The following is a 25271-nucleotide window of genomic DNA, read 5'->3' on the forward strand; positions in this document are numbered from 1 at the left end:
GCGGCGGTTTGGTTCGCACAGGCGGATTCCCTGTTCGCCCTGCGAGGCATCACAGCCGACGACACCCGCTTCCACCATGTGGTAGCAGCGCTCGGTTCGGCCACCGCGGCCCACGCCCTGAGCCTCCTCGAGAGCCCGCGAGCCGCTGACAAATACGGCGCGATTAAGAAGCTTCTCCTCGATGCTTTCGCCCTCCCATCGGCGGAACGCGCACGGCGCCTGCTCGACCTGCCCGAGCTCGGCGACACGCGCCCTTCCGAGCGAATGGACTACATGCTTTCACTGCTCGGCGAGCACTCTCCGGCATTCCTGTTCCGGGAGCTGTTCCTCCGTCAGCTGCCTAACCCGGTACGCCTCGCCCTGGCAAGCACGACGATCACAGATCCCCGGGCCCTTGCCAGAGAAGCCGACAAGATCTCCGCCGCAGGTCAGCGCATCGCAGCGGCGACATGGGACCCACCGCCGTCCGACGCAACACCCATGGCGCCCGAGCACCCGGCACGGTCGACGACCGAACTGCCGACGCAATTGGCGGCCACTACACCAAGCCGACCACCTCCAGCACGACGACCGGGGCCTCCACCTGACCAAGCGCGGTGTTACTATCATGCCAGGTTCGGACAGAAGGCCCGGACATGCCGACCCCCGTGCACCTTCGGCAGGCCGGGAAACGGCCGGGCCGGCGTTCATTACCAGCCATGAGCGCCGGCCACACGGGCAACTTACTGTTCATCAAGGAGAAAGCGTCCGGACGGCGCTTCCAGTGCGACACCGGCGCCCAACTGAGCGTCATACCCGCCTCTGACCAGGACAGGCAGTCCGCGGTTTGCGGCCCCTCCTTGGTTGCGGCCAACGGATCGACCATCCGCACCTTCGGCCCGCGCAACGTCACCCTCTGCTTCGGCGGCCAATGCTTTGCTTGGACGTTTGTAACCGCAAACGTGCCCATGGCTCTGCTAGGCGCCGACTTCCTCTGCGCACACGGACTGCTGGTGGACGTCCAACGGCGTCGTTTAATCAACGCCGAAACCTTCAGCTCCCTGGTATGCACATTGAGCAGCTCCGCGCCGACCGAGCTGGCATGCGCCGTCCCGGCGGCGAACGAGTTTGCTCGCCTGCTCACGGAGTTCCCGGCCCTCACGCGGCCGACGTTTTCGGCCGTCGCAGTACGGCATGTGATCGAGCACCACATACCAACCACGGGCCCGCCGGTCTACGCCAGGGCCCGCCGCCTCGACCCAGCCAAGCTCGCTGTGGCGAAGGCCAAATTCGACGCGTTGGAGCACCTCGGCATCGTGCGGCGCTCCGATAGCGCGTGGGCCTCGCCACTGCACATCGTGCCAAAGCCGGGGGGTGGATGGCGCCCGTGTGGCGACTACCACCGTCTCAATGACGCTACCACCCCCGACAAGTACCCGATCCCGCATATCCAAGACTTCTCCGCCCGTCTGGCGGGACGGGTCATTTTTTCGAAAATTGATCTCATACGGGGATATCACCAGGTACCTGTCAGGGCGGCCGACGTCCCTAAAACGGCACTCATCACGCCGTTCGGCTTATTCGAATTCTTGCGGATGCCGTTTGGTCTCAGGAACGCGGCTCAGGCGTTCCAGCGCTTGATGGACGGCATGCTGCGTGACCTGCCGTTCCTTTTCGTTTACCTGGACGACATCCTCGTCGCCAGCACGTCCCGGGCCGAGCACCTCCTCCACCTCCGAACACTGTTCGGGCGCCTCAGCGAGCACGGCCTCATCGTCAACCCGGCCAAATGCCACTTCGGCACGACGGCCGTTGATTTTTTGGGCCACCACATCACCAAGAATGGGGCCGTGCCGCTGCCAACCAAGGTCGAGGCCATCACCATGTTCCCGCGTCCCCGCACCATAAAGGCCCTGCAGGAATTCCTGGGAATGGTGAATTTTTATCACCGCTTCGTGCCCCGCGCTGCTCAACTCATGCGGCCCCTCTACGAAGCCCTCCGGGGCAAGCCGGCCAAGCACGACATCGCCTGGTCCGCAGCAATGGATGCGGCCTTCCAAAGCTCAAAGCGGGCCCTCGCCGACGCAACACTGCTCGCTCACCCGGTGCTCAACGCTCCCATCGCCCTCACCACGGATGCCTCCGACTACGCGGTGGGCGCCGTACATGAGCAATGGGTGAACGGGGTTTGGCAGCCACTCGCTTTTTTCAGCCGGCAGCTCCGGCCGAACGAGCTCAAATACAGCACGTTTGACCGGGAGCTCCTCGGTCTACACCTGGCCGTCCGCCATTTCCGCCACCTCCTGGAGGGCCGACCTTTCACGGCGTTCGTCGACCACAAGCCGTTGGTTTACGCCATGGCCAAGGTCACGGAGCCGTGGTCGGCCCGCCAACAGCGCCACCTCTCCGCCGTGTCGGAGTTTACCACGGACATCCGGCACGTCGCCGGCAAAAACAACGCCGTGGCCGACTGTCTTTCCCGGGCCAGCGCGAACGCGGTCCACCTGGGCGTGGACTTTGCGCTTATGGCGGCAGACCAAACCACCGACACCACGGTGCAAGCCCTCCGGGCGGCGGACACGGGCCTCCGCCTGGCCGACATCCCCTTCGCGGACACTGTCCTGCTCTGCGACGTCTCCCAAGGCCAGCCTCGCCCCATCGTGCCCGTCACCTGGCAACGCCGCATCTTTGCCTCCCTCCACGGCCTTTCCCACCCGGGCCGGAAAGCTTCCCAGAAGCTGGTGTCGGCGTGATTCGTCTGGCACGGCCTTCGTCGGGACGTTCGCGATTGGACCAGCACCTGCACGGCCTGCCAACGGGCCAAGGTCCACCGACACACCCAGGCTCCGCTGGCACCTTTCACCATGCCCAAACGACGTTTCGACCACGTCAACGTGGATCTGGTGGGCCCCCTCCCCCCATCACGGGGGTTCACACACCTGCTCACCATGGTGGACAGGACCACCAGGTGGCCGGAGGCCGTTCCCCTCATCTCCACCACCACCGCCAACGTGGCGCAGGCTTTCATCGCCACCTGGGTCGCCCGCTTCGGCGCACATCTCATCAGAGCGCGGACCACAGTTCACCTCCGAGCTGTGGGGCGCGGTCGCCCGCAACCTGGGGGTCAAGCTCCACCGTACTACGGCCTACCACCCCCAAGCAAATGGGTTGTGTGAGCGATTCCACCGTTCCATGAAGGCCGCGCTCATGGCCGGCCTTCAAGACGGCAGTTGGGCCGACCGGCTGCCATGGGTCCTTTTGGGCCTCCGCACGGCCCCCAAGGAGGACCTCCAGGCATCCACCGCCGAGCTGGTCTATGGCCAGGCGCTACGCGTCCCGGGCGAATTCGTGCCCGACGCTACCAGTCCCTGGTCCGCAGCTCACCAGCGCTCGGACCTCCAGGAGGCCGCCCGATGGTTTGCCCCCGTGCCAACATCCCACCATGGTGACCCCCAGTCCTACATCCCCCCAGCACTTCGCACAGCGGAGTATGTTTTTGTGCGTCACGACGCACATCGGGGGCTACTCCGGCCGCCGTACGACGGGCCCTTCCGGGTGCTGCAACGGGACGACAAGTCGTTCGTCATCGACATCGGCGGCAGGTCGGACCGGATTGCGGTGGACCGCCTCAAGCCGGCGCACGTGGACGTCGACCACCCACCACGGGTGGCCCTTCCGCCGCGGCGAGGCCGCCCCCCGTCCACGGTGCCCCCCACTCGACCACCCACCACCACACCGGACCCCCCCCATGACCCACCAGGGGTCGCTTCGGCCGGGTCATCAGGACCCCCCTCAAATTGACCCTGCCGGTGCAAGTCGATTCTGGGGGGACGTGTGTAGCGGCTACCGCTGGGTTTTCACAATCGCCTTGCACCTATCAAGGACGCGGAGCGATCACCATGCCGGGCTCGTCCAGGACGCCCGGGCAGGCCCGCGCTCAACTTGCCAGGCCGCAGCCAGGACGCTGGGCTACGCCCCCTCTCGCCTTTCCTGGGCAAACGCTCCGGGATAATATGTATATATATTGCTGCCCGATAAACGGGCTTTTCAGAGTGCCTGAGTGTTTGGTTTGATTAAAGCAACTCGGATGAATTCCAGCTTTTTGTCGCGTCCATTCTTCCGATCGACGTGGGAGCCCCAGCTCCTTCAATAGTATAGTATAATTGCCCTGTACCATCATGGGAAAAAAATATTATGCATCCGGCGTATTGTCAGGCCATTACCAAGCAACATTGCAAAAAAATAACAGGGAACAAACTGGAATGGCTTACTTTCTACGGAAGATGTAAATCATATGTACTATGTAGGAAATAAATCTAAAGTAGTATCTCAAAGATGTTCGCGTCCACAGGCATTTCGTCTTCTTCCAGTTGCACTGGAGCAGCATTCTGACACTCTTCACCTCGACAGTCATGACAAGCAGTTACACAACTGAGCCCACTTTTCCGACAGGAACAAAGATTGGTGCTGCAGGGATTTCGTGACGATGCCTTACATTTGCAGCGCACATACTTCAGAAGATCATCGGGGGCAGGTTCCATGTCGGTCATGACAGGCGCCAATCTACCATTCTCCACCATCCACCCCCATTCACACGGTTCTATTTGAGATACATTCAGACTTTTCCATATCATAACCTGCAGATGCACTCTGAGGCTATGTTGGAATGCAGCTCATTCCGTCGGGGGAAGTCGCTCTGGTCGCATCGTGGAAGAGGTTGTTGATGCAAGCTCCCTGGAGCAAGCATGTCGTAATTTGGCCAATGGAGTCGTCTGGCTTTCCGCCATACATCTTGATGAAAATCCGTGCAACGGCTTCTCCGACAGCATCCTGGGTCGCATCCTCCTGCGCAACTACTGCACACCATTGTCGCACTTCTTGCGAATTCTGGACAAGCTTGAGGATCCTGCATTTTCCGTGACCAAAAACAGCAGAGGTTGTATCGCAGCCACCCCATGCGTGAATTACTAGAAGGTGATGAAGAACAGTCTGCTCTAAGTGTCCTACAGCTTCTTTGATATTAATGAGCTTCAAAGGTCTCTTCTGTGAATATCAGCCATGTCTGTGTTCCAGTGAAAGAGCAGAAGAACAAGGACGTCAGTGTCATCAGCTACCACTGTGGCATGCTGGCCAGCTGACACTAGGTCAAGGGCTGCAGAAATGCTCTGGCTATCAGCATCGCTCTCACTCTGAACCACTTCATGACCATCCAACCTGAGATAGTGGCTGAGTAAATTGATGAACTGGGTCTTGTTTTTTTCGTTCGCGAGAAAGAGCTGTTGATTTCTGTGAGCATGCATTTCTTCGCTGATCTGAACATCTGCTGAAGCTTTTCCAGCCCTTCTCTGGTGCTCGTGGTCTTTCACTGAGGGTCCACTTTCATAACCGTCAAAAACGATGCTACATATTCCATACTTGGAACGGACATACAAAAGGTACTGCATCATCACTTCTTTGTACGTCTTTCCAGCCAGCCATCACACTCGATGAAGCAAGGCCCCTCCATCTAAAACATACGTCGTGTTTTGTAATGCGCTCACCATGCTTAAGCCACTAGTCAATCTGTTGGCCAAAACGGCCTTATTCGGCTTACGCATGGAAAAGTCTTTGAACAGAGATGTCGGGAACGGAGTAAGCTCGTACTGAAAGTAGGGTGCTGTGTCTTCGCATCGTTCTAGAAGGACCAGCAGTCTTGAAAACAGAATAAGTGGATCAACATGCACCGTCTGCTGATTGATCTTCATTCCTTTTTCCAAATGAATCAAAGTGCGGACGTTCTGACTGCGTTTCATCGATGCTTCGTGAACCTTGACATTATCAAGTTTTTCTTGGAGCGACAAACCAACTTCTTCGACCTCGTCACAATTGACGCTGTCACCATCGGTAGCAGTTAAACCTGATAGCGATCTCAATTCGTGCTTCTGAACATCAAAGGGATCATGCTGAGCAAGCCAGTTGAAGATTCTATTAAAATCCTCAAAATCACGATTACAGCAGGCACCCCCCAGCTCCACATGCTGCTCACTGGTTCTGTGGACAAGTCCTGTGACATCGGTCATGGCCTCGTGCACCTCGGCACACTTATGCATACTGTATATCCATAATAATGTCACCGTGTCTGTGATCCCTCGTCCTCTAGTTAACCCTCCTCGGCTCTTTATAGATCGCATCATTACTTGCTCAATTGTGAGATCTGTCCACAAGCCGGCCCAAAACCGATCGCTGCGGCGCACTGTGTGATACCCATGCACTGAAAATTGTGCATACAACCAGGGGTGGCTAGAAGGCAGCTCTAACATCCACTGGAGATACAGGCGAGCACTTTTGGCATAGTTGAAGTGGCCAGTGGCAGCAAATAGGTTCAGCATACGACTAACTGCGATGATATGCATATTCCAACTACCAGTCCTCTCTGCACGAATGAACAGCTTTAAAGTGTCGATGTACTCCATGTAAGTCAGCCACAATTTTGCCGTTCTTGAACACTTCTTTTGCTCACACTTAATGGCTTCCATGATGTCTTTCAGCTTCAGGAGGGCAGGTGACTCGCCAATACTCTCAACATCGATTTCGTGATTTCTAAGCTGTTCGTACTACCAACGTAGCTCTTCTACTTCAGTCTCATTCAGCCTCTTGGTGGACTCCTCTAAATCGCAGTCAAGTTCATCCAAAGTGATGCCAAACTCCTCGTGACATTCTGAGTCAGCGTCACTGGAAGCTTCCTCACTTTCGTCCTCAAACGTGAATTCCCCCCTATCTTCATCACCCGTCTCCACGGTTGTCCTGTGATGCATCACGACAGGATCACCGTCGTTGTCCTGGCATGATTTCCTCGGAAGCACCGCTTCTATGAGTCTGGCCATAAATGCTGCTTCAACTAAAAAGTGTCCTCTTAGAGCTCTTGAAACAGCCTTCCCCGACATCATGTGTGTCACAGCATTCACACCATAAACAGTTTCAAGCAAGTCCGACAAGCCTGAACCTTCCATCAAGTTGCCGATGCTGCCGAGAAAGCTCATCATGGTATGAAAGCCTCCTAACCTGCAGACTATGTTCAGTGACTTGGCATCGATGATTTTGACAGCTTTTCTCCAGAGTGGCTGGTCAAACGTGATGCACGGTGTAGGAATGTTCAACTTCTCAGCTTGGCTTTGCAGGTACAGCAATGTAGAATAGATACAGGTTTCATCAGCAGGGTTTAAGTCGATTATTGGCAACATCTGCACACGAGATTGTGGTGGATGTCTACCAGTTGAGACGTCCTGCATGAATCCTGACCAGTTAGGCCATGGGCTTGTGGAGTTGCTAAAGTACCAACCGGAGTGCCAAAGCAATTCTGAGTTTACAGAAGGTGGCAGAACGTAAGGGAATTGCAGCTCAATGAGAGGCTTGTAGACCGTTGAAGAAAGGCCAGGAGTGTCTGGCTCGTCAAACAATTGGATGAGAATTCCCTTGTTTGCCACAACTGTCTTAACTTGCATTATCTTGCGTCGCTCGATAGCCTGAGGTGTCACTTGAGGAACAGGTCTGCCAAACGTCGACACTGCAATCACACCCATTCCATGAAATGTTCCACGACCGTACAGAGTTGCAACGTTGTGGTCAATATTATCACCAACCCACTGGGTAAAACTTCCAGGATAAGCAGGAATTCGATCATCGAAGTTCTCAGTATGAACCACTGACTGCATGAACCTCGTCACCTCATCATAGGATATTGAATACCCATAGGATATTGAATACCCTAATCTGGCTAGTTCATTGATGAGCCATTTGGAACCGTATGCATGGTCAAGCTCAACACCAAAGCCAAATACCAAAGGGGGGATGATAGAGCGAGGTCTTGCCGCATGGACGATACACTGTCCTATTGAAGCTTGCTTGGTGTCGGAAGAAAAAATGTTCCCCATAAAAATCCGCAGGCTATGTGGCAGCCACTCTAGGCCCTTTCGAATATCGTCAGTGGTTGGATACTTATCCTTGGAATACGACATTGCCCGGATTTGGGCCTTGATTATCTTTGCCGCAGCGAGAACGATCCTGTCTGCTTCGTCCTCAATGTTCAGTCTTTTTTTCTTCTACCACTTCTCGTTAATGTTGAAGTTGGCCATATTCCGGAAGCACACAACGTTTTTTCTTCCATCAACTTCAGCAAAGAAAATGAAGTCCTTGTATCGATCCTGCAATTTCTGTTTTATTCTCTTTACAGAATACACATCACTGCTGCCAGCAATCTCGATCATTTTTGAATACAGTTCTGGAAGAGTGTACAGTTCAGCTTCTCTCTCAAGCCATTCACACAACTTGTTGAATGGCTCAAACATGTATTGGCTTTCAGGGCGGCCAGCAGCTTTCGAAGCTCCTTTGGGAGAGTCTTGGTCTTTGTCAGAGTAAAATCGAGAGTAGCAAGATTTGTGATACACTGCCTCAGCTGAAACAAGGTCAATGCAGTCCTGAAGGCGCATGCGCACATCCTTAGCCCAAGTGTCTTGCCTTTTCTGACATTTTGCAAGCATTTCTTCACGAAAAGGAATCGTGCGCACAACTCTAGATTCATCGCGGTCTGGGTGTCGTTTATCAACTTTCACTTCACTGTTGCAAAAGAAACAGTTCTCCCTCCACTGGAATGGTTCTCTGCCGGATCGCAAGTTCTGTTTCTTTGAACTCAATGTTTCCTTTTCCTCACTTGGGCGCTTCAACCTCTTCTTGTCAACGAAGCTGCGTCGGCATTCCCCATGAACAAGAACTTTTCCACAAGGTGTAGTGCTACTTCGCTGGTGAAGATAATCGCGAAGATCAAGTTGGCCACGTATCTCACTGAAGATGATCAGATTTGGCAGACCCCTAGTGACCTGTACCGCATCACCCGGTGCCTGGAAGCCATTTCGACATATAACACAGCTGTTTTCATTGAAGACAAGGCTTTCTTCGCTGGGAGCCATGTCCATTTTGTTACCTGGAAAGGGAAAATAAACAAATAGACCTCCTTGCGTATAAAATACATCTAAAACCACATCAAAAACACTTAACAGGACTTACTATAGAATATATAGAAAAATATGAATCGTTGATAAAAATATGCAGCATAAAAATATTACTATCAATGGGCTGGGGGCCCGGGGCTGCCTAGGGGCCCTGGTGTACACATTTGTGGGGCTTATTTAATCGATTATGGAAGACTAATTGTACAAAATATATATCGTTTTAATCAACCCTGTATAGCGCAGAATTTGACGGTAGCAAATATATCGGCTCGCCTTTTTTTTTTTCTTTTTTTTTTTTGTATAGAGTCGAGGCTCGTGAAAGAGCTAACATTATTTATCAAACAAACAAATCAAACAAACAAGCAAACAAAGTATATAAAAAGGGGAGCGGTCGACAAGATGGGGAGAGAAGGGGAGGAAGCACACAAACACAACATTTGAGGGCAGGGATGTGTGGGAGGCAGAGGGCCTGGGGGGAGGGAGGATAGGTATAAAACGCAAGGACACCAAGGACTTCCAGGAAAGAAGACAAAAGTCACCTCAAAAAAGTGGATTTGGGGTGAAATTAGCGGGGGTAGAAAAGATCAAGGTTTTGGATTGGGGAAGATAAGAGATGGTGGTGAACAGCCGTTTTAAAGACCTGGAGGGAGGAGTGGGATTGAAGAGAGTGAGGGAGTTTGTTCCAGAGGCGGGAGAAAAGAGGAATGAAGGAGTGAAGGTGAGCAGAGAGTCTTCATTTTGGCAGTTTAACCATATGAGGGTTGCAGGCAGATCTTGTGCGACCTGCAGGAATATTTGGGGGACAGAGCCCAGACAGAGCTGGGGGAGCAAGGCCGGAGAGGAGTCGGTAGAAGACGGAAAGACCACCAACCTGCCTGCGGTGAGTAAGTGAAAGGCCCTCGGAGATAGCGTCATCGCGGGACATTCCAATGATTCTGAACGCTTTGGTTTCAACAGCGAATTATAGACATTTGGGACTTATAGACTTATTACGCCTTATAGACATTTGGGACTGGTATACGTGATAATGTCGTTTTTTCATATTTTGTCTGTAACCATTTCCAAGATTCTTCATTCACTTCTCTTCTTAGGTTGCCGCAAATTGACCGACTCAGTCTGAAACAACCGAGTGGGATTTTCGTAGGGGGCATGCCCCCTACCACCCCCAGAATCTCCGCCACTGACAATGATAAAAACCCTAACTCTACGTAGCTTAGGCCACCCCGACATCAAGCATTTACCTCGACCCTTCGAAAGCCCGCTGGAATTCCCCGCCCGCTGTACGTGAAGTTAATTACACTATTCACTCACTAATAAGCTGCAGGTGAACAACCTCGTGTCACATACGTCGTTCGCAAATATTTCACGCATGCACGAACTGTTGTCAAGAATGTTTGTTTACAAGAAATAACCGAAATCGCGATCACAAAATCGGATATTTTGAACCAATGATCTCGATCCTTCAAGGGTTGTTTGACATATTCAAGGACTGGAATAATAAAACTACCATAATATATTAATCAATTGATGTAATAAATATCAAAATCCACCAAAAAACATTAAATAAACCCAAAGTTTAAAATAAACATTTTAGTAAATACGCTAATTAAATTAAGTCACATGACCTACTGTTAAAATATATGAAAGGCGTTGGATTAAAGAACTTTGATAATGCATCTCGGCACAAATCATGTATGCTTATATCGTGGTTTCTGACATGGGAAGCCATTGAAATTTGACTGAAAAAGGGTCCTTCACTAAAACGACTATAACTTTTTTTCCCCCAAGGAGGATTGAAGAGGAGTTTTCACCATGTTAAAGAGCACAAAAATACGCTTTGATTGATACCATATATGCTTAGGTAACAATTTTTTCCCGGTAGCCCATGATTTTGACTTCAAACGACCATACTACATGGCCTGCTCGATGCCGAATGACGACATTCGGGGCATGGCCTGCCAGTTACGATCCTTGAAGGCATAGTTTAGTCTCCTTCAGGAATTTTCGGCTGGGCGGGGTTTACTCGCTGTTCGGCAAGTGTTTGGGTCTCTGTCGGCATGACGGTGTTGTGGGTGAATGGAGCGCTCGTTTGCAGGGCCGGCCGATTACTTGTAAAAACAGAAGGAAAAATAACAGGAGTCTATTACATACTGGGAATTAATAATCTTGCACCCTATAACTAATTAACACAAAACCACCCTCCGTGTGGTGACAAGTAAACACTCTTTAGCCCAAGGTTTACCGTGCTTACATACATAGAAATGGGCTTTCTACGCGTCATGCGGTCCATGCTAAACGAAACCATCCTACCTTTCTTCAGGTATTTCATCCCTACCCCCACAAACATAACAGAAACAATAAAATGATATCTCCATTGCTACCTGTATATATTTCTGCCCTTGTGAACCCTACCTCACCCAAGCCTCCTGGTTTCAGATAAGCATATTTCCTCCCCTCCCATCTTTAGTTTTCTCCTGTTCATTGGTTACCTTGCTTGTTGCATCCACCTGTTGTGTACACCTGTTTCCCCACTGAAACCATGTTACCTTTTTGCCCTCGATAACCTCACTCTTCCTGAGCCATGATTTGTTACAAAAAAAAAACCATTGTCATTTGTTCATTTTCTAGAATTTTCTTTTCCTGCTTCCCTTCCATATTTGTGCCACGTTTTGTGTTCCCTTATTATTTTTTGGATGAAACGTCCAGTTTGTGTCACTCACTCTGTATCTTCTCCAGGAAGTTCTTATTGAGCATGATGAGCCCATCCAAATTCTTCTCCTCCTTCGAGAAGTCCAGAACTGGGAGCGGTGTCCTCTTCACGGATTTAAAGTCTGACATGGTCTCGAGCCTTGGAATAAAAAGGAAAAACATCAGTTTTAGAAATTTATGTAGAGAATATTGTTAAAATAATACACTTTTACATATCAAAACAAGTTCTCTGTAAAAGAGTGGTAAATAATTTCAAAATAGAAAATAGTTAGAGTAAATTTTTATATACATTTGTATTTTTATTCAGAAGTCTAGATTTTAGAGGAGCCTAATAAATGAGTATAAAGTAAACAGGTAGAAAAAAAAACTATGGACAGTCTGGAAAGAGAGTGTCGGTGAGGGAGTCAGTTGGTCCTGCACTCAGCTTTCTGACAGGAGATGGACAGAAGAAAGGACATATTCAGAAGTGATGGGATAGAAAACCGCCTGTCTGTAGTTGTTTACACCTGGGTGAGAATAATCAAACAAGGTGTTTGCGGTGGGACGTGGGACAACAAACACCATTCTCACAAATAATGCTTGTTACTGTTGACCTGTCAGTGTTCCCATCTGAGCTCCATGAACAAGATGCATAGAATCCAGGTACAAATGCTATAAACCATTCTTTGTCCATTGTCCATCAATCTCCTTGTAATTCATGAATCCAGGTTCAAATGTTATAAACCATGTCTTTGTCCATTGTTCATCAATGTCTTTGTAATTCATGTTGATGTACACAATGTACTTATGCATTTGTCCTGTACTGTTAGATGGTGTATTGTGTTCCATGCATGGATAAGACTTGCATACCTATGATTGCATACCATATGTAAGAAATTGTTTATTTTCTCTGACTCGAACATTTGTTTGGAAAGGTGTTAATTGTGAAAGTTGATGAGAGTGGAAAGACAACAATCATTCTTGGGAAAAATGCCAAGGGCATAGAAAAGGACCATTAGATGGTATGTGCCATGTGGCAAACAACAGACAAGAAAGGACATTCAAAAAAAATCTCGTGTGCATGCTGGTCTACCCTTGTGTTCTTTGGAGAAACCAAGTAATTAATGCTCTAGAAAAGTTCATATAAAGGGGCACCCTACATCTGGCAAATAAAATAAATTTACTTCTTCATGCAGCCGCATCAATCAAATTGGTACCCCTTAATATTTCAAGATACATATTGCATTGAATTTCCCAGGGCAACACCGGGTACTTCAGCTTGCGTTTCATATTTTTACACTGAAGAATACAAATTACCTTGTTGGAATTTCCAAAAAAACCCACTTTAGCAGCATTGGGACAAACGCAAATTTCCACTATCTTGACCAATCAAATTTTCCCCTCACGCTTTCAGCCTTGGAAAATATTGAGAATCAGATAAAGAAATATTTAGATGGTGATTGGAAACGTAAACCAAGAGTTGAAAAGACCCTTCCATTTACTTTTTCTCAAGACAGTGGGGTGTGGACAGTGTGGGGTGAGGTATTCCATGAATTCTCTTTTGAAATGATTTGGAAGGGAATGAGGAATAATTAGAAAGAGGAGTTGGAGAAGAAGGTGAGCAGAGATCACGGATGGACATGGAGAGAAGAAGGTGAGCAGAGATCACAGATGGACATGGGGAGAAGAAGGTGAGCAGAGATCATGGATGGACATGGAGAGAAGAAGGTGAGCAGAGAGCACAGATGGACATGGAGAGAAGAAGGTGAGCAGAGATCATGGATGGACATGGAGAGAAGGTGAGCAGAGAGCACAGATGGACATGGAGAGAAGAAGGTGAGCAGAGATCACAGATGGACATGGAGAGAAGAAGGTGAGCAGAGATCATGGATGAACATGGAGAAGAAGGTGAGCAGAGATCACGGATGGACATTGAGAGAAGAAGGTGAGCAGAGAGCATGGATGGACATGGACAGAAGAAGGTGAGCAGAGATCACAGATGGACATGGAGAGAAGAAGGTGAGCAGAGATCACGGATGGACATGGAGAGAAGAAGGTGAGCAGAGAGCACAGATGGACATGGAGAGAAGAAGGTGAGCAGAGAGCACAGATGGACATGGAGAGAAGAAGCAATAAGACCAGGTGGAACATGAGAAATTAGCAGAACAGAATATTCAAGGATGTTCGAGACTTTGAGTTTATCATTGAACACAGTTGATCTCGACAATTTAGAAATGAATAGTTTTAAAGTGAGGAAGATGGGAGAGAAGGAAGAAAAGGACAGAAAGGAAGGAACTATAAACGTATACTCAAATGAGAATCATTGAGGATTAAAGGAACCTTTTAGAGTTTGTGTCCAATTAATAACACAAAATAACTTCATAATGACCTCCTCCCTTAGTCAGCCCAAAACCGTTCATTTATAGATCAGAAATGGGGAAGGAAATCAAGGGAGGAAAAGAATGGAGTACACAAGGACACCAGAGTAACCTGAATACGTAACATCTTGTTCACAGAGTGTATCCTTCCCTCACCCTCATTCTTTCCCACATAGTCATTCTTTCCCTCACCCTCATTCTTTCCCTCACCCTCATTCTTTCCCTCACCCTCATTCTTTCCCTCACCCTCATTCTTTCCCTCACCCTCATTCTTTCCCTCACCCTCATTCTTTCCCTCACCCTCATTCTTTCCCTCACCCTCATTCTTTCCCTCACCCTCATTCTTTCCCTCACCCTCACCCTTTCCCTCACCCTCATTCTTTCCCTCACCCTCATTCTTTCCCTAACCCTCATTCTTTCCCTCACCCTCATTCTTTCCCTCACCCTCATTCTTTCCCTCACCCTCATTCTTTCCCTCATCCTCATTCTTTCCCTCATCCTCATTCTTTCCCTCATCCTCATTCTTTCCATCATCCTCATTCTTTCCCTCTCCCTCATTCTTTCCCTCATCCTCATTCTTTCCCTCATCCTCATTCTTTCCCTCACCCTCATTCTTTCCCTAACTCTCATTTCTCAAAGTCTCCCTCTATTTTGTCTTGGTTTATTATTTATTAAATAACTTTAAATGTTTAAAACACGATTGGGTCAAAAACATCAGGATGTGCTGATAATGTGTCGACACCAATGCAGTCTCACCGTTTTAGCAGGTCTTTGGAACCCTGAAAAGGAAGAAAACAAAGAATGAGATCAAGATATTGGAATGAATGAATGTTTCTGTTTATTTATTAAATACGAGAGAGTTCACAGAACACAATACTCCACGCGGGATTCAATTACGTTCTTCAATTTTAATAAAATTATGATTTTAAAGATCGTCATTAAAATATCCAGGTGTTTAGTGTTACTGAAGCAATCTTGTACATCACCTTATACAATGCAATAAGACGAAGTTGAGTTAGCTTAGGAGATGGAGGCTTTGCGTGCACAGGGTAATGCTCACCTTCACTCCTTCATTCCTCTTTGCTCCCGCCTCTGGAACAAACTCCCTCACCCTCTTCAATCCCACTCCTCCCTCCAGGTCTTTAAAACAGCTGTTCACCACCATCTCTTATTTTCCCCCATCCAAAACCTTGATCTTTTCTACCCCCGCTAATTTCCCCCCAAATCCACTTTTTTGAAATACCAACTTCTTTCCTGGAAGTCCTTGGTGTCCTTGTGTTTTATACTTCTCCCCCCCACCCCCCTTCCCACGCCTCCTCCCCCCAAGCCCTCTCCCTCCCACACATCTCCCGATGTCCCTGCTCTCAAATGTTGTGTTTGTGTGCTTCCCCTTCTCTCCCCATCTTGTTTTCCGCTCCCTCTTTTTATAAATTTTGTTTGTCTGTTTGATTTGTTTGTGTGATAAATGTTAGCTCTTTCACGAGCCTCGATTCTGTATACAAATAAGAAAAAAAAAAGAAAGAAAGACGTTTTCAATTTGGTAAGGAAAAGATAAATTTGATTTTCATTTTGAAACAGGACTACAATTCACTTTGGTGAAAACACCTGAAAAGGTAAATCTATAACGTGAACAGTATTCACATGAATAACATTGAATCGTTCGGAACAAAGTATGTGAAGTAGTTGTTTGACCATAATCCATATTAACGTTCTGGAGGTGGTTACACACAGGTAACTTTGAGGACCTGGATAAACATGGCACTGGATACACACACAACAACAACAACAGGCATTTTAGGGCCATTTCCCTGCTGGAGCGAGGGTTAGCCTTGCGCTGCCCATGACAATCTTCTCCATTTTGCCCTATTTACTACATCTCCCATTGTTAACCCCCTTGCCCGCATTTCTTCTTCCACCACCTTCAGCCAAGTCTTTCTCGGTCTTCCCCGTTCTCTCCTTCCTTCTACATTCATTTCCATCACTCTTCTCAACCAGTCACTTCCATCCTTCCTCAACACATGATCAAACCATCTCAACCTGGTTCTCTTCACAGCATCCATCACAGGCTCTATTCCCATCATCTTATGCAACTCATCCATTCATTCATTCATTCTCTCAACGATACTCCACACATCCACCGAAACATTCACATTTCCACCCTTTCCAGCCTTCGTTGCTGCTCGACGTGCATTACCCATGTCTCGCCCCCATAATTCATAACACCTCTCACACATGGAGCATATACCTTTCCCTTCAGCTTCAACGACACTCCCCTCCTCGTCAGCATGCCACTCAGTTCCCGAAACTTCTTCCATGCACATCTCATTCTCACAACCGTCGCTGAGTCTCATCCTCCTTCTCCATTCAGCATGTCTCCTAGATAGCAAAATGTTTTCACACCTTCCAGCTTCACGCCATCTCCAAGATCCAACTCAACATTTCCTCCATCTGCAGCTCCCTCTGTGCACACCTTACACTTGCATGTAGCTGCCACATTGATTAATGACCAATTGCCATTGGTTAATGACCCTCTCAGACCACTACATTTTTGATGAACCCACTCAGCGCACATTTTACATGGAATGGAGTTCACTCTGACACCCTTCCTGCACACGGCCACTTCCCAGTTATTTCCACCTCACCACTTGCCATCACCTACGACTTTCCGATATTAACCTTCAGACCTTTTCCTTCCATAAATTCCTTCCATGTGTTCATCTTCTCCTTCAGTCCATCCATACTCTCCGCAATCGACATCAGATCAGCTGCAAACAACAACTCACACGGTAAACCCTCCTTTACATTCCGAGCCAGCACCTCCATCACAGCTACAAATAGTAGTGGACTTAGTACCGCAACCTGATGCACTCCCACCTTCACCTCAAATTCACCAATGTTCCCGTCCTTCACCCTTCGTCCTTGCAGCTCTGCCCGCTCTCTCGTACATTGCCATCAGTACTATGATCAACCATTCATCCACTCCTAACTACCTCAATGCCCATGTCACTACTTCACGTGGAACCCTATCGAATGCTTTCTCCAGATCAACAAACCCAAGAAACAACTTCTTACTCTTCTACATGTACTTCTCCTGCAACTTGATTCCAATAAAAAGCGCATCTGTCATTCCTCTTCCTGGCATAAATCCAAACTGCATTTCGTCGATCTTCACTTTCTTCCTTACCCTCTTCTCCAGCACCCTTTCCAATACCTTCATTCCATGCTCTAATAACTTTAGCGCTCTATACGAGCCACAGTCCAGATGGTCACCTTTCTCCTTGTATAGAGGAACGAGGGTACTCGGTTCCCAATCCACTGGAATGCGGCCTTCTTTCACCACCAGATTACAGATCTCTGTCATTCTCTTCACACCCCAACTTCCCGCTGCCTTCAACATATCTCCCACAACTCCCGTCGGCCCTCCCACTTTTCTACTCTTCATTGCTTTTATCGCTTCCTCAACTTCCTTCTTAGTTATCTTCTCTGCCGGTCCTAAAACTGGGTTACCATCTATGTTGCCGTCCAATTCATTTTCTGCATTCAACAACATTTCCATACATCTCTTCCATCTTCCTTTAATTCCATCTGGGTCCGCAACGATTTGTCCCACTTCATCCTTCAAGCAACTCACCCCCATCACATCACACTTGGTAAACCAAAATATTCATGATGATCCAGCACATTATGAAAGCTACGATGTCATTATACCTGCAAGTCCCCGTGAGCATCCCTTGGATAACATCCTTGAATGGAATGATTGAAAACCTCAACAGTGACTAGGTAGTCGTACTGTATCGCTGCTTTGGAGACCATGACATGAACTCACTCTCATCTCAAACATTCATTGTGATAAAACCTAAATCTCACTTCATGATGATGTAAACACACCTGGAAATGCATTCACTTACCTTTCTAGTCCATTTCCATCAATCATTTTTGAACCATTGTATCGTTTACTGCACCTTTACCATCGACCATGACATGCAACAAGGCCTCACCTCGAGGCTTATGCTGGAAGAGTGACAGACTCGCCCTAAACAATATATTTCAAACATTACAACTTTTATAACACATTTACGATAAACCACACCTGTAGAAAAGAAACGGCCTCCAGCATCTGGAATGCTGTATCCATTGTGGATTTTTCTTCATGAAGATCCTCCATCTGCTGCTCCAGTTTCTCCTTCTGCTTCCCAAGAAGAGAAAGCTTCTCCATTTTCCTCTTGTTTATTTCACTCTTCATCAGATCCACAGATTCATTCACAAATTGGCACATCAACCTCCGCTTCTCCTCCAAACTGTCCTCAGCATCTCTGCTGGAGTTCTGGGAGGAATCAATGTTTGAATTATTCAAAAATGTAGAAGAAACTTTCAGAGAAAATGTAGAAACTAACAAAAAGCACAATGTATTATGGGTGAAAGGATCAGATCGCTGGTACCAGGAGTGGGTTTTGAAGGTAAAATGAAGTGGGCACACTTATTTACAAAGGCTATTGAGTCCAGGAATCCAAAAGGAGATTTCAACATCCAAAAAGACTAAATTAACATTTAATGATTTCAATTTTGAAGCGGTGAGGCCACTTCAATATTTGGCTTTGTCCATCCATCAAAAATGAAGAAGACGAACCTTTGTAAACCCACAGTGTTCAATCCTAATTGTTTGAATGAATGAATGAATGATCGTTTTAAGGCCATTTTCCCCGCTAAGGCGGGGGTTAGCCTTGCGGGCCCCATGACAATTATGGTTCCCTGTTTGAGGCAATGTTTTTATGGCCGGATGCCCTTCCTGACGCCAACCCTTGGTCACGCTCTTACGATGCGCAGGGCTACGGTGTACCTATTCTAAATCGGGGTATACACCGTGATCATTCATCCCAGCAAGCTGGTACTCAATTTGCCGACCTCGGAAGGATGACAGGCTGAGTCAACCCCCCTGGCATTAATTCAGCGATCGACCGGGATTCGAACTCAGGATCCTAGGATCTCAAGCCGGCATCCTAACCGCTAAGCCAACACCTAATTGTTCAATCCTAATGGTTTCTAAAGGGTAATTCTAAAGGGTAATTCTAATGGGTTTTAAACAGTAATTCTAAAGGGTAATTCTCAAGGGTAATTCTAAAGTGTTTTAGACAGTAATTCTAAAGGGTAATTCTGAAGGGTTTAGAATAGTAATTATAAAGGGTAATTCCAAAGGGTTCGACTGAAGGGTTTTCTTAGAGAAACGCCATCTTCTTGGAGTTAACCGGAGACGATGTCCGTCACACTTCGGGAGCCATTGGCAGTCACTTGGTGTCAGGATCGGTAACCAGTGACATCCATCACAATATGCAATTCTTTGGTGTATTTTTTATTTTAATCTCACGATTTATCACGAACAATTATCATTATTACAGGATGTATTTTTTCTTCTGCACAGGAGTGATTGTATTTACAAAGATACCCACAAAACTAAACCAATAATTATATACACCCGACTTGGGTGTTGTCTCCTGATCCTATCCTTGGCGTGTTGGGGGGGGGGGGGGAGGTGTAGGGGAGTGTTGGGATGAGGGGGTAAGGTTGGCTGGGGGTTGGGAGAATGGTGGAATTATTTCCTCGTACATGACCTCCCATGAGTACTCAGAGAACGTGTGAAAAACTTGTGGCAGTAACACATTGGCCAAGTTGTTGGCCCACACATACAGTCGTGGGCAAAAATATTGGCACCCTTGCACTTCTTTCAAATAACTCACAATTTTCTCCAAAAATAAATTGAAATTGACAAAAGTATTTGGTCTCCACAATTATTTATTTCACTGATAATATTACAGAACCTTTGTTTTTGATTCAGAACTTAATATATCCTTTTAAATCAGAAAATAAAAAGAAATGGCATTGACAAAATGATCAGCACCCTCGACTTAATATTTGGTAGCACAGCCTTTTGACAAAATAACTGCAGTCAAGCGCTTCCTATAGCTATGAATGAGCTTCCTACACCTCTCTACTGGCAGTTTGGCCCACTCTTCTTGTGCCATCTGCTCCAGTTCTCCCAGATTTGAAGGGTGCCTTCTCCCAACTGCTGCTTGAATCTGTTTGGCAGTTGATCGATGTGCTTTCACCACCATTCGAACAATCCTTTGCTGCAATCTTTGATCAGGTTTTCTCTTGTGGCCACGTCCAGCGAGGTTGGCTACAGTGCCATGGGCCTTAAACGTCTTGACAACATTGCGTACGGTGGACACAGGAACATCAAGTTCTCTGGAGATGGACTTGTAGCCTTGAGATTGTCCATGCTTGGCCACAATCTTGTGTCTGACCTCCTCAGACAATTCTCTGGTTTTCTTTATTTTCTCCATGCTCATCGCGTTACACAGTGACACAAAACAGCAGAATGACTCTCTTCCTCCATTCAAACTGGTTGAATGAGTGATTTTTATATTGCAGGCACCTGCAACTCACCACAGGTATGTTCAATTCCAAAGTAAAGGAGAATCACCTGCTTGAAATCTCATTATTTCTAACAATTTCTAAAAGGTGCCAATAATATTGTCTGGGCCATTTTAGGATTTCTGTGTGGAATAAGCTAAGATTAGGTAATTTTTTCAGCTTTTTTGGTTTTGTTCCACCAAACCAAAGAAATACATATGTGGACACCAAAATATTTTATTATTTCAACAATTTTCTGGAAGAAATGGTGAATTATTTGAAAAAAGTGCGAGGGTGCCAATATTTTTGGCCACGACTGTACATATACAAACATGCAGAGTGCAGACATACGTAAAATTATTGGATTCATTGTTGTTTGCATCGTTATTTCTCTTCTGAATCGTTTATTGTACATCTAATGACAAAACAACCATGAATTATTACAAAAGAAAAAATTTCTGAGCACTTCCCTCGAATGCATTCCATTTTAAAATAGGAAACGAGGTGGGGGACATGCCCTTTGCTAAGTTTCCAAGAACACCCATTCCTTGGTGATTCCCACCTCTGTTTGCTCTTTCTCTTTCTGAACCTGCAGTAGTTGGGATGCAACGCTCTCCATTGACTGTGACACGTGAGGATACTTTGCAACCAAAACATCCTGCACAGAATAAAGAAACAACAGAAGTGAAGAATCGTGAACCTGTGGTGGATTAAAAAGGAACATCCTACACAAAATTAGACAAATACATACATTTGTTTGAAAAATCACAGTGAAGATGATAATGGGGATTTGTTCAAATTTTATAACAATCTCTTTTCTTTAAATCTACAGCTGTACAAGAAAAAGTCCCAGAACGACATTAACCACAAAAACTGTTTCTCAACTGTCTTCAAGGTCGATGTTTGGTGAAGCACTGAAGCTGTCATGATTACATCACTCCACATTTAAATAATTATTCAATTATGTAGCAGGTAACTGAACTGAGATTATATGACGTCACTGCCTTTTTTTTTTACTATTAAAGTTGGAAGATTGAAAGTGGCTCTGGGCCATGAATATTCTTTCTTATTCCAAAACAAACTGAGTTTCTTGTGGTGGATTCTGAACCCTCATCATGTTAATGTAAAATCAACAATTTCACCTTTTTATCAGTTGGTCACATGAAAAGCTTATTCATTCCTCTTTACGGCTTCTACAGGTGAATGATCAACAACAGCACATGATAAACAATCCTGATGAGACACTCGTTCTCGGAAATCTCACATTTGCGAGGAATATTCCACCACCATGATGCAACAAGCCGATCATAAATGGATAATTGATTAATCAGAAAAAAATAATAATAATAATAATAATAATAATAATAATAATAAAGATCAGGTCAAAACTCAAGCCGAACACATAAAAAGTAAAAAATATTTTGGACATAATAATTAATATATACAACAACCATTTTCACTGATGTACTCACCTTTAGTTCAGAATGAGCAATCTCCACAGCAACAACTTTGTGGTCCTGATGTTGTCCACCTGTGCACGTGACGCACATCAAGCTCCCATCATCCTTACAATAGAGTTGGATTGGCTTTCCATGTTGAGTGCATCTCAGTTCCTCAATCTTCACTTCAGGATCCATCAATTTGTGCCTTTTCTGTTGATGAGGTTTCAGGTGTTGCTCACAGAAGAGGATCTCACAAGGTACACACCTTTTGGCTGCCTCTCCATTACAAAGCTCACAACGACTCTCAGTGCCCCCAGGGCCTCCCTTCTTCACATTCACAATATTTTCCACCGAGTCGGCAAAGGCCACATTCTTCTTGAGTTTTGGTTTTTGTGCAAAAACCTCATGGCAATTTGGACAAACACAATCTTCTTCCCTGCTCTCCCAGTATTTCTCTATACACACATGACAAAACGAGTGGCCGCATGGCAAAGCAACGGGCTCCTTGTAGATTTTAAGGCACACTGGACAGGTGGGTGCATCAAAATTATCTCCCATATCAAAGGAGGAAGAAGCCATCTCCTTGGGGTCAGTGAAGAGTGTGAAGCAGAGTTGAATTAGAACCTGCAAATGGAGATTTAAAAGAAGAAAAACTTAAGCTATTGAAATTGCAACAATATTTAAATAAATAACGAGAACACTTACCTCCGCATACCTCAACAAGAATGCACACCTCCACCAGGCTGAACAGTTTATACATTTTCTATCCCACTGATAGGCTGGATCTGTCTCCGGACATTAACCAAAAGCTAATTGGTTTGTAGTTGTCACCGACCAACTCATCCACCACGTTTTGTCATAACTCACCCACAACTTTTTGAGATATCATGATATATGTCGTTGATCCCCATCCATAAACCTGACCCCCGTCCACAAACCTGACCCCCGTCCACAAACCTGACCCCCCCGTCCACAAAACTGACCCCCCCCCCCGTCCACAAAACTGACCCCCCCCCCCGTCCACAAACCTGACCCCCCCCCCGTCCACAAACCTGACCCCCCCCCGTCCACAAACCCGACCCCCCGTCCACAAACCTGACCCCCCCGTCCACAAACCTGACCCCCCCGTCCACAAACCTGACCCCCCTTCCACAAACCTGACCCCCCGTCCACAAACCTGACCCCCCGTCCACAAACCTGACCCCCCGTCCACAAACCTGATCCCCCTCCACAAACCTGATCCCCATCCATAATTCTGATCCCCATCCATAATCCTGATCCCCATCAATAAACCTGATCCCCATCAATAAACCTGATCCCCATCAATAAACCTGATCCCCATCAATAAACCAGACCCCATCAATAAACCAGACACCATCAATAAAATGGATCCCCATCCATAAACCTGATCCCCATAAATAAACCAGATCCCCATCAATAAACCAGATCCCCATCAATAAACCAGATCCCCATCAATAAACCAGATCCCCATCAATAAACCAGATCCCCATCAATAAACCAGATCCACATCAGTAAACCAGATCCCAATCAATAAACCAGATCCCCATCAATAAACCAGATTCCCATCAATAAACCAGATCCCCATCAATAAACTAGATCCCCATCAATAAACCAGATCACCATCAATAAACCAGATCCCCATCAATAAACCAGATCCCCATCAATAAACCAGATACCCATCAATAAACCAGACTCATCAATAAAACAGATCCCCATCCATAAACCTGATCCCCCTGCTTAAAACTGATCCCTATCCATAAACCCGATCCCCATCCATAAACCTGATCCCCCTCCTTAAAACTGATCCCTATCCATAAACCCGATCCCCATCCATAAACCAGATCCACATCAATAAACCTCAGCCCCATCAATAAACCAGATCCCCATCAATATTCAATAAACCAGATCCCCATCAATAAACCAGATCCACATCAATAAACCTCAGCCCCATCAATAAACCAGATCCCCATCAATATTCAATAAACCAGATCTCCATCAATAAACCAGATCCCCATCAATAAACCAGATCCTCCTCCATAATTCATTCCCATCTGTGATCCGTGGCGGTTATCACACTTTACGTCGATAATCCTCAGAGGTCACTAGACTTGTCTTGGTTTCAAATTCGTGTCTTTAATTCACGTAAAAACTGAAAAGTAAAAATTCAGCCATTCAGTAAATGTCCTTACTTATGCTATGGCAGCAAAACGAACTTGCTATATGTTTTACACAAAAGCTACTATGATACGTTTTGCATCCACACAATACAATAATTTGCCTCAAGTTACTTCAAAAGGTTCAACAATAGATTGAGATTCAGCTCACCTCTATCCAAGGGTCGGGAATTGAAGAGAAAACATCGAAAACGGAGCCGATTAGTTCTTTCGTCCGTCGCGGCGAAAACAGTTTCGTCTTTGGTGTGATGTGAAGAAAGCGGAAGTTCAAGAATGCGAATACAGCGCCCAACCGCCACCGGAAGTGAATACACAACTTGCATGAACAACATCAACACAAACCCAAAGGAATGTCTTTGCGAATTCCCTCATTAGTAGCAGCTTTAGTCAGAAGCAACTTTCGAGACTGTCGAACAATTTATCTTGGATCTTTACCTGAGGAATTTTTGGGGCCTTGTAAATGACAACATCGCAAAATTATATTTACTGTTACTGGTTGTTAAATATAACTTCATTATGTGATATATTTTCATTTTCTTGGTGTTGCAACTGGAAAGGTTAAATTTAATCAACCGGTATCTTTATTTATTTCTGACGCACTTCCGGTCGTACAGCGCAGTGTTCTTGGCGAGGACCGCATCACAACTCACAAGTTTGTGTACATACGCAATCAGGAAATAGTGATATATATTACCCCTGATTTGTATGGATATACTTTAGTTTGAACACTCTTTCACCACAAGATGTGTTTGTAAAACCCAGAGTTATGCATTGGAATAACTTGTAATGTACCTGTGTGATAATTTTTAGACCATGTCGAAAATAGGTCTAACGGGCAACGGCTTTTGGTCATTCGCCAAACGTCTTTGAACGGAAGAACAGCCGCGAAAATCTCAGCACGGCAACTCGTCTTTGGAGCCCAGAATAAAGAGGCAACAAGGTTACAATTACAATTCAGTATTATGGCTTCATTACAATTCAGTGCATAAATATGGCGGGCATCTAAGGAACAAAGTATTTTGTGGTTTCAAGGACAAGGGGTTTTTTAATGTCAATCTTTAGTACTAAATAATAATTAATAATAATAATAATTAATAATTTGGAATAATAATTATTATTAATAATAATTATTATTAATAATAATAATAATAATTAATAATAATTATAATTCGGACTAAATAATTAATAATTTAGTAC

At 46.3% G+C, this 25271-nt stretch overlaps 1 protein-coding gene across 1 annotated transcript in view; it reads right to left on the reverse strand.

Moving 5' to 3' along the window:
- Nucleotides 1-24345, reverse strand: part of LOC144889619 (E3 ubiquitin-protein ligase Midline-1-like) — a 45249-nt gene extending 20904 nt beyond the window's left edge. The window contains exons 1-6 of the mRNA XM_078770573.1: nt 24226-24345; nt 21910-22503; nt 21000-21095; nt 18120-18353; nt 14786-14808; nt 11684-11811 (exon numbers count right to left, since the gene is read on the reverse strand). Of these exons, the coding sequence (XP_078626699.1) occupies nt 11684-11811; nt 14786-14808; nt 18120-18353; nt 21000-21095; nt 21910-22458 (1030 nt within the window). The 5' untranslated portion in view covers nt 22459-22503; nt 24226-24345. The remainder of the gene's footprint in view (nt 1-11683; nt 11812-14785; nt 14809-18119; nt 18354-20999; nt 21096-21909; nt 22504-24225) is intronic.
- Between the last annotated feature and the right edge of the window lie 926 nt (nt 24346-25271).

The sequence above is a fragment of the Myxine glutinosa genome, chromosome 1 (assembly GCF_964187855.1).
Source record: "Myxine glutinosa chromosome 1, kmMyxGlut1.1, whole genome shotgun sequence".
Lineage (NCBI taxonomy): Eukaryota > Metazoa > Chordata > Myxini > Myxiniformes > Myxinidae > Myxine > Myxine glutinosa.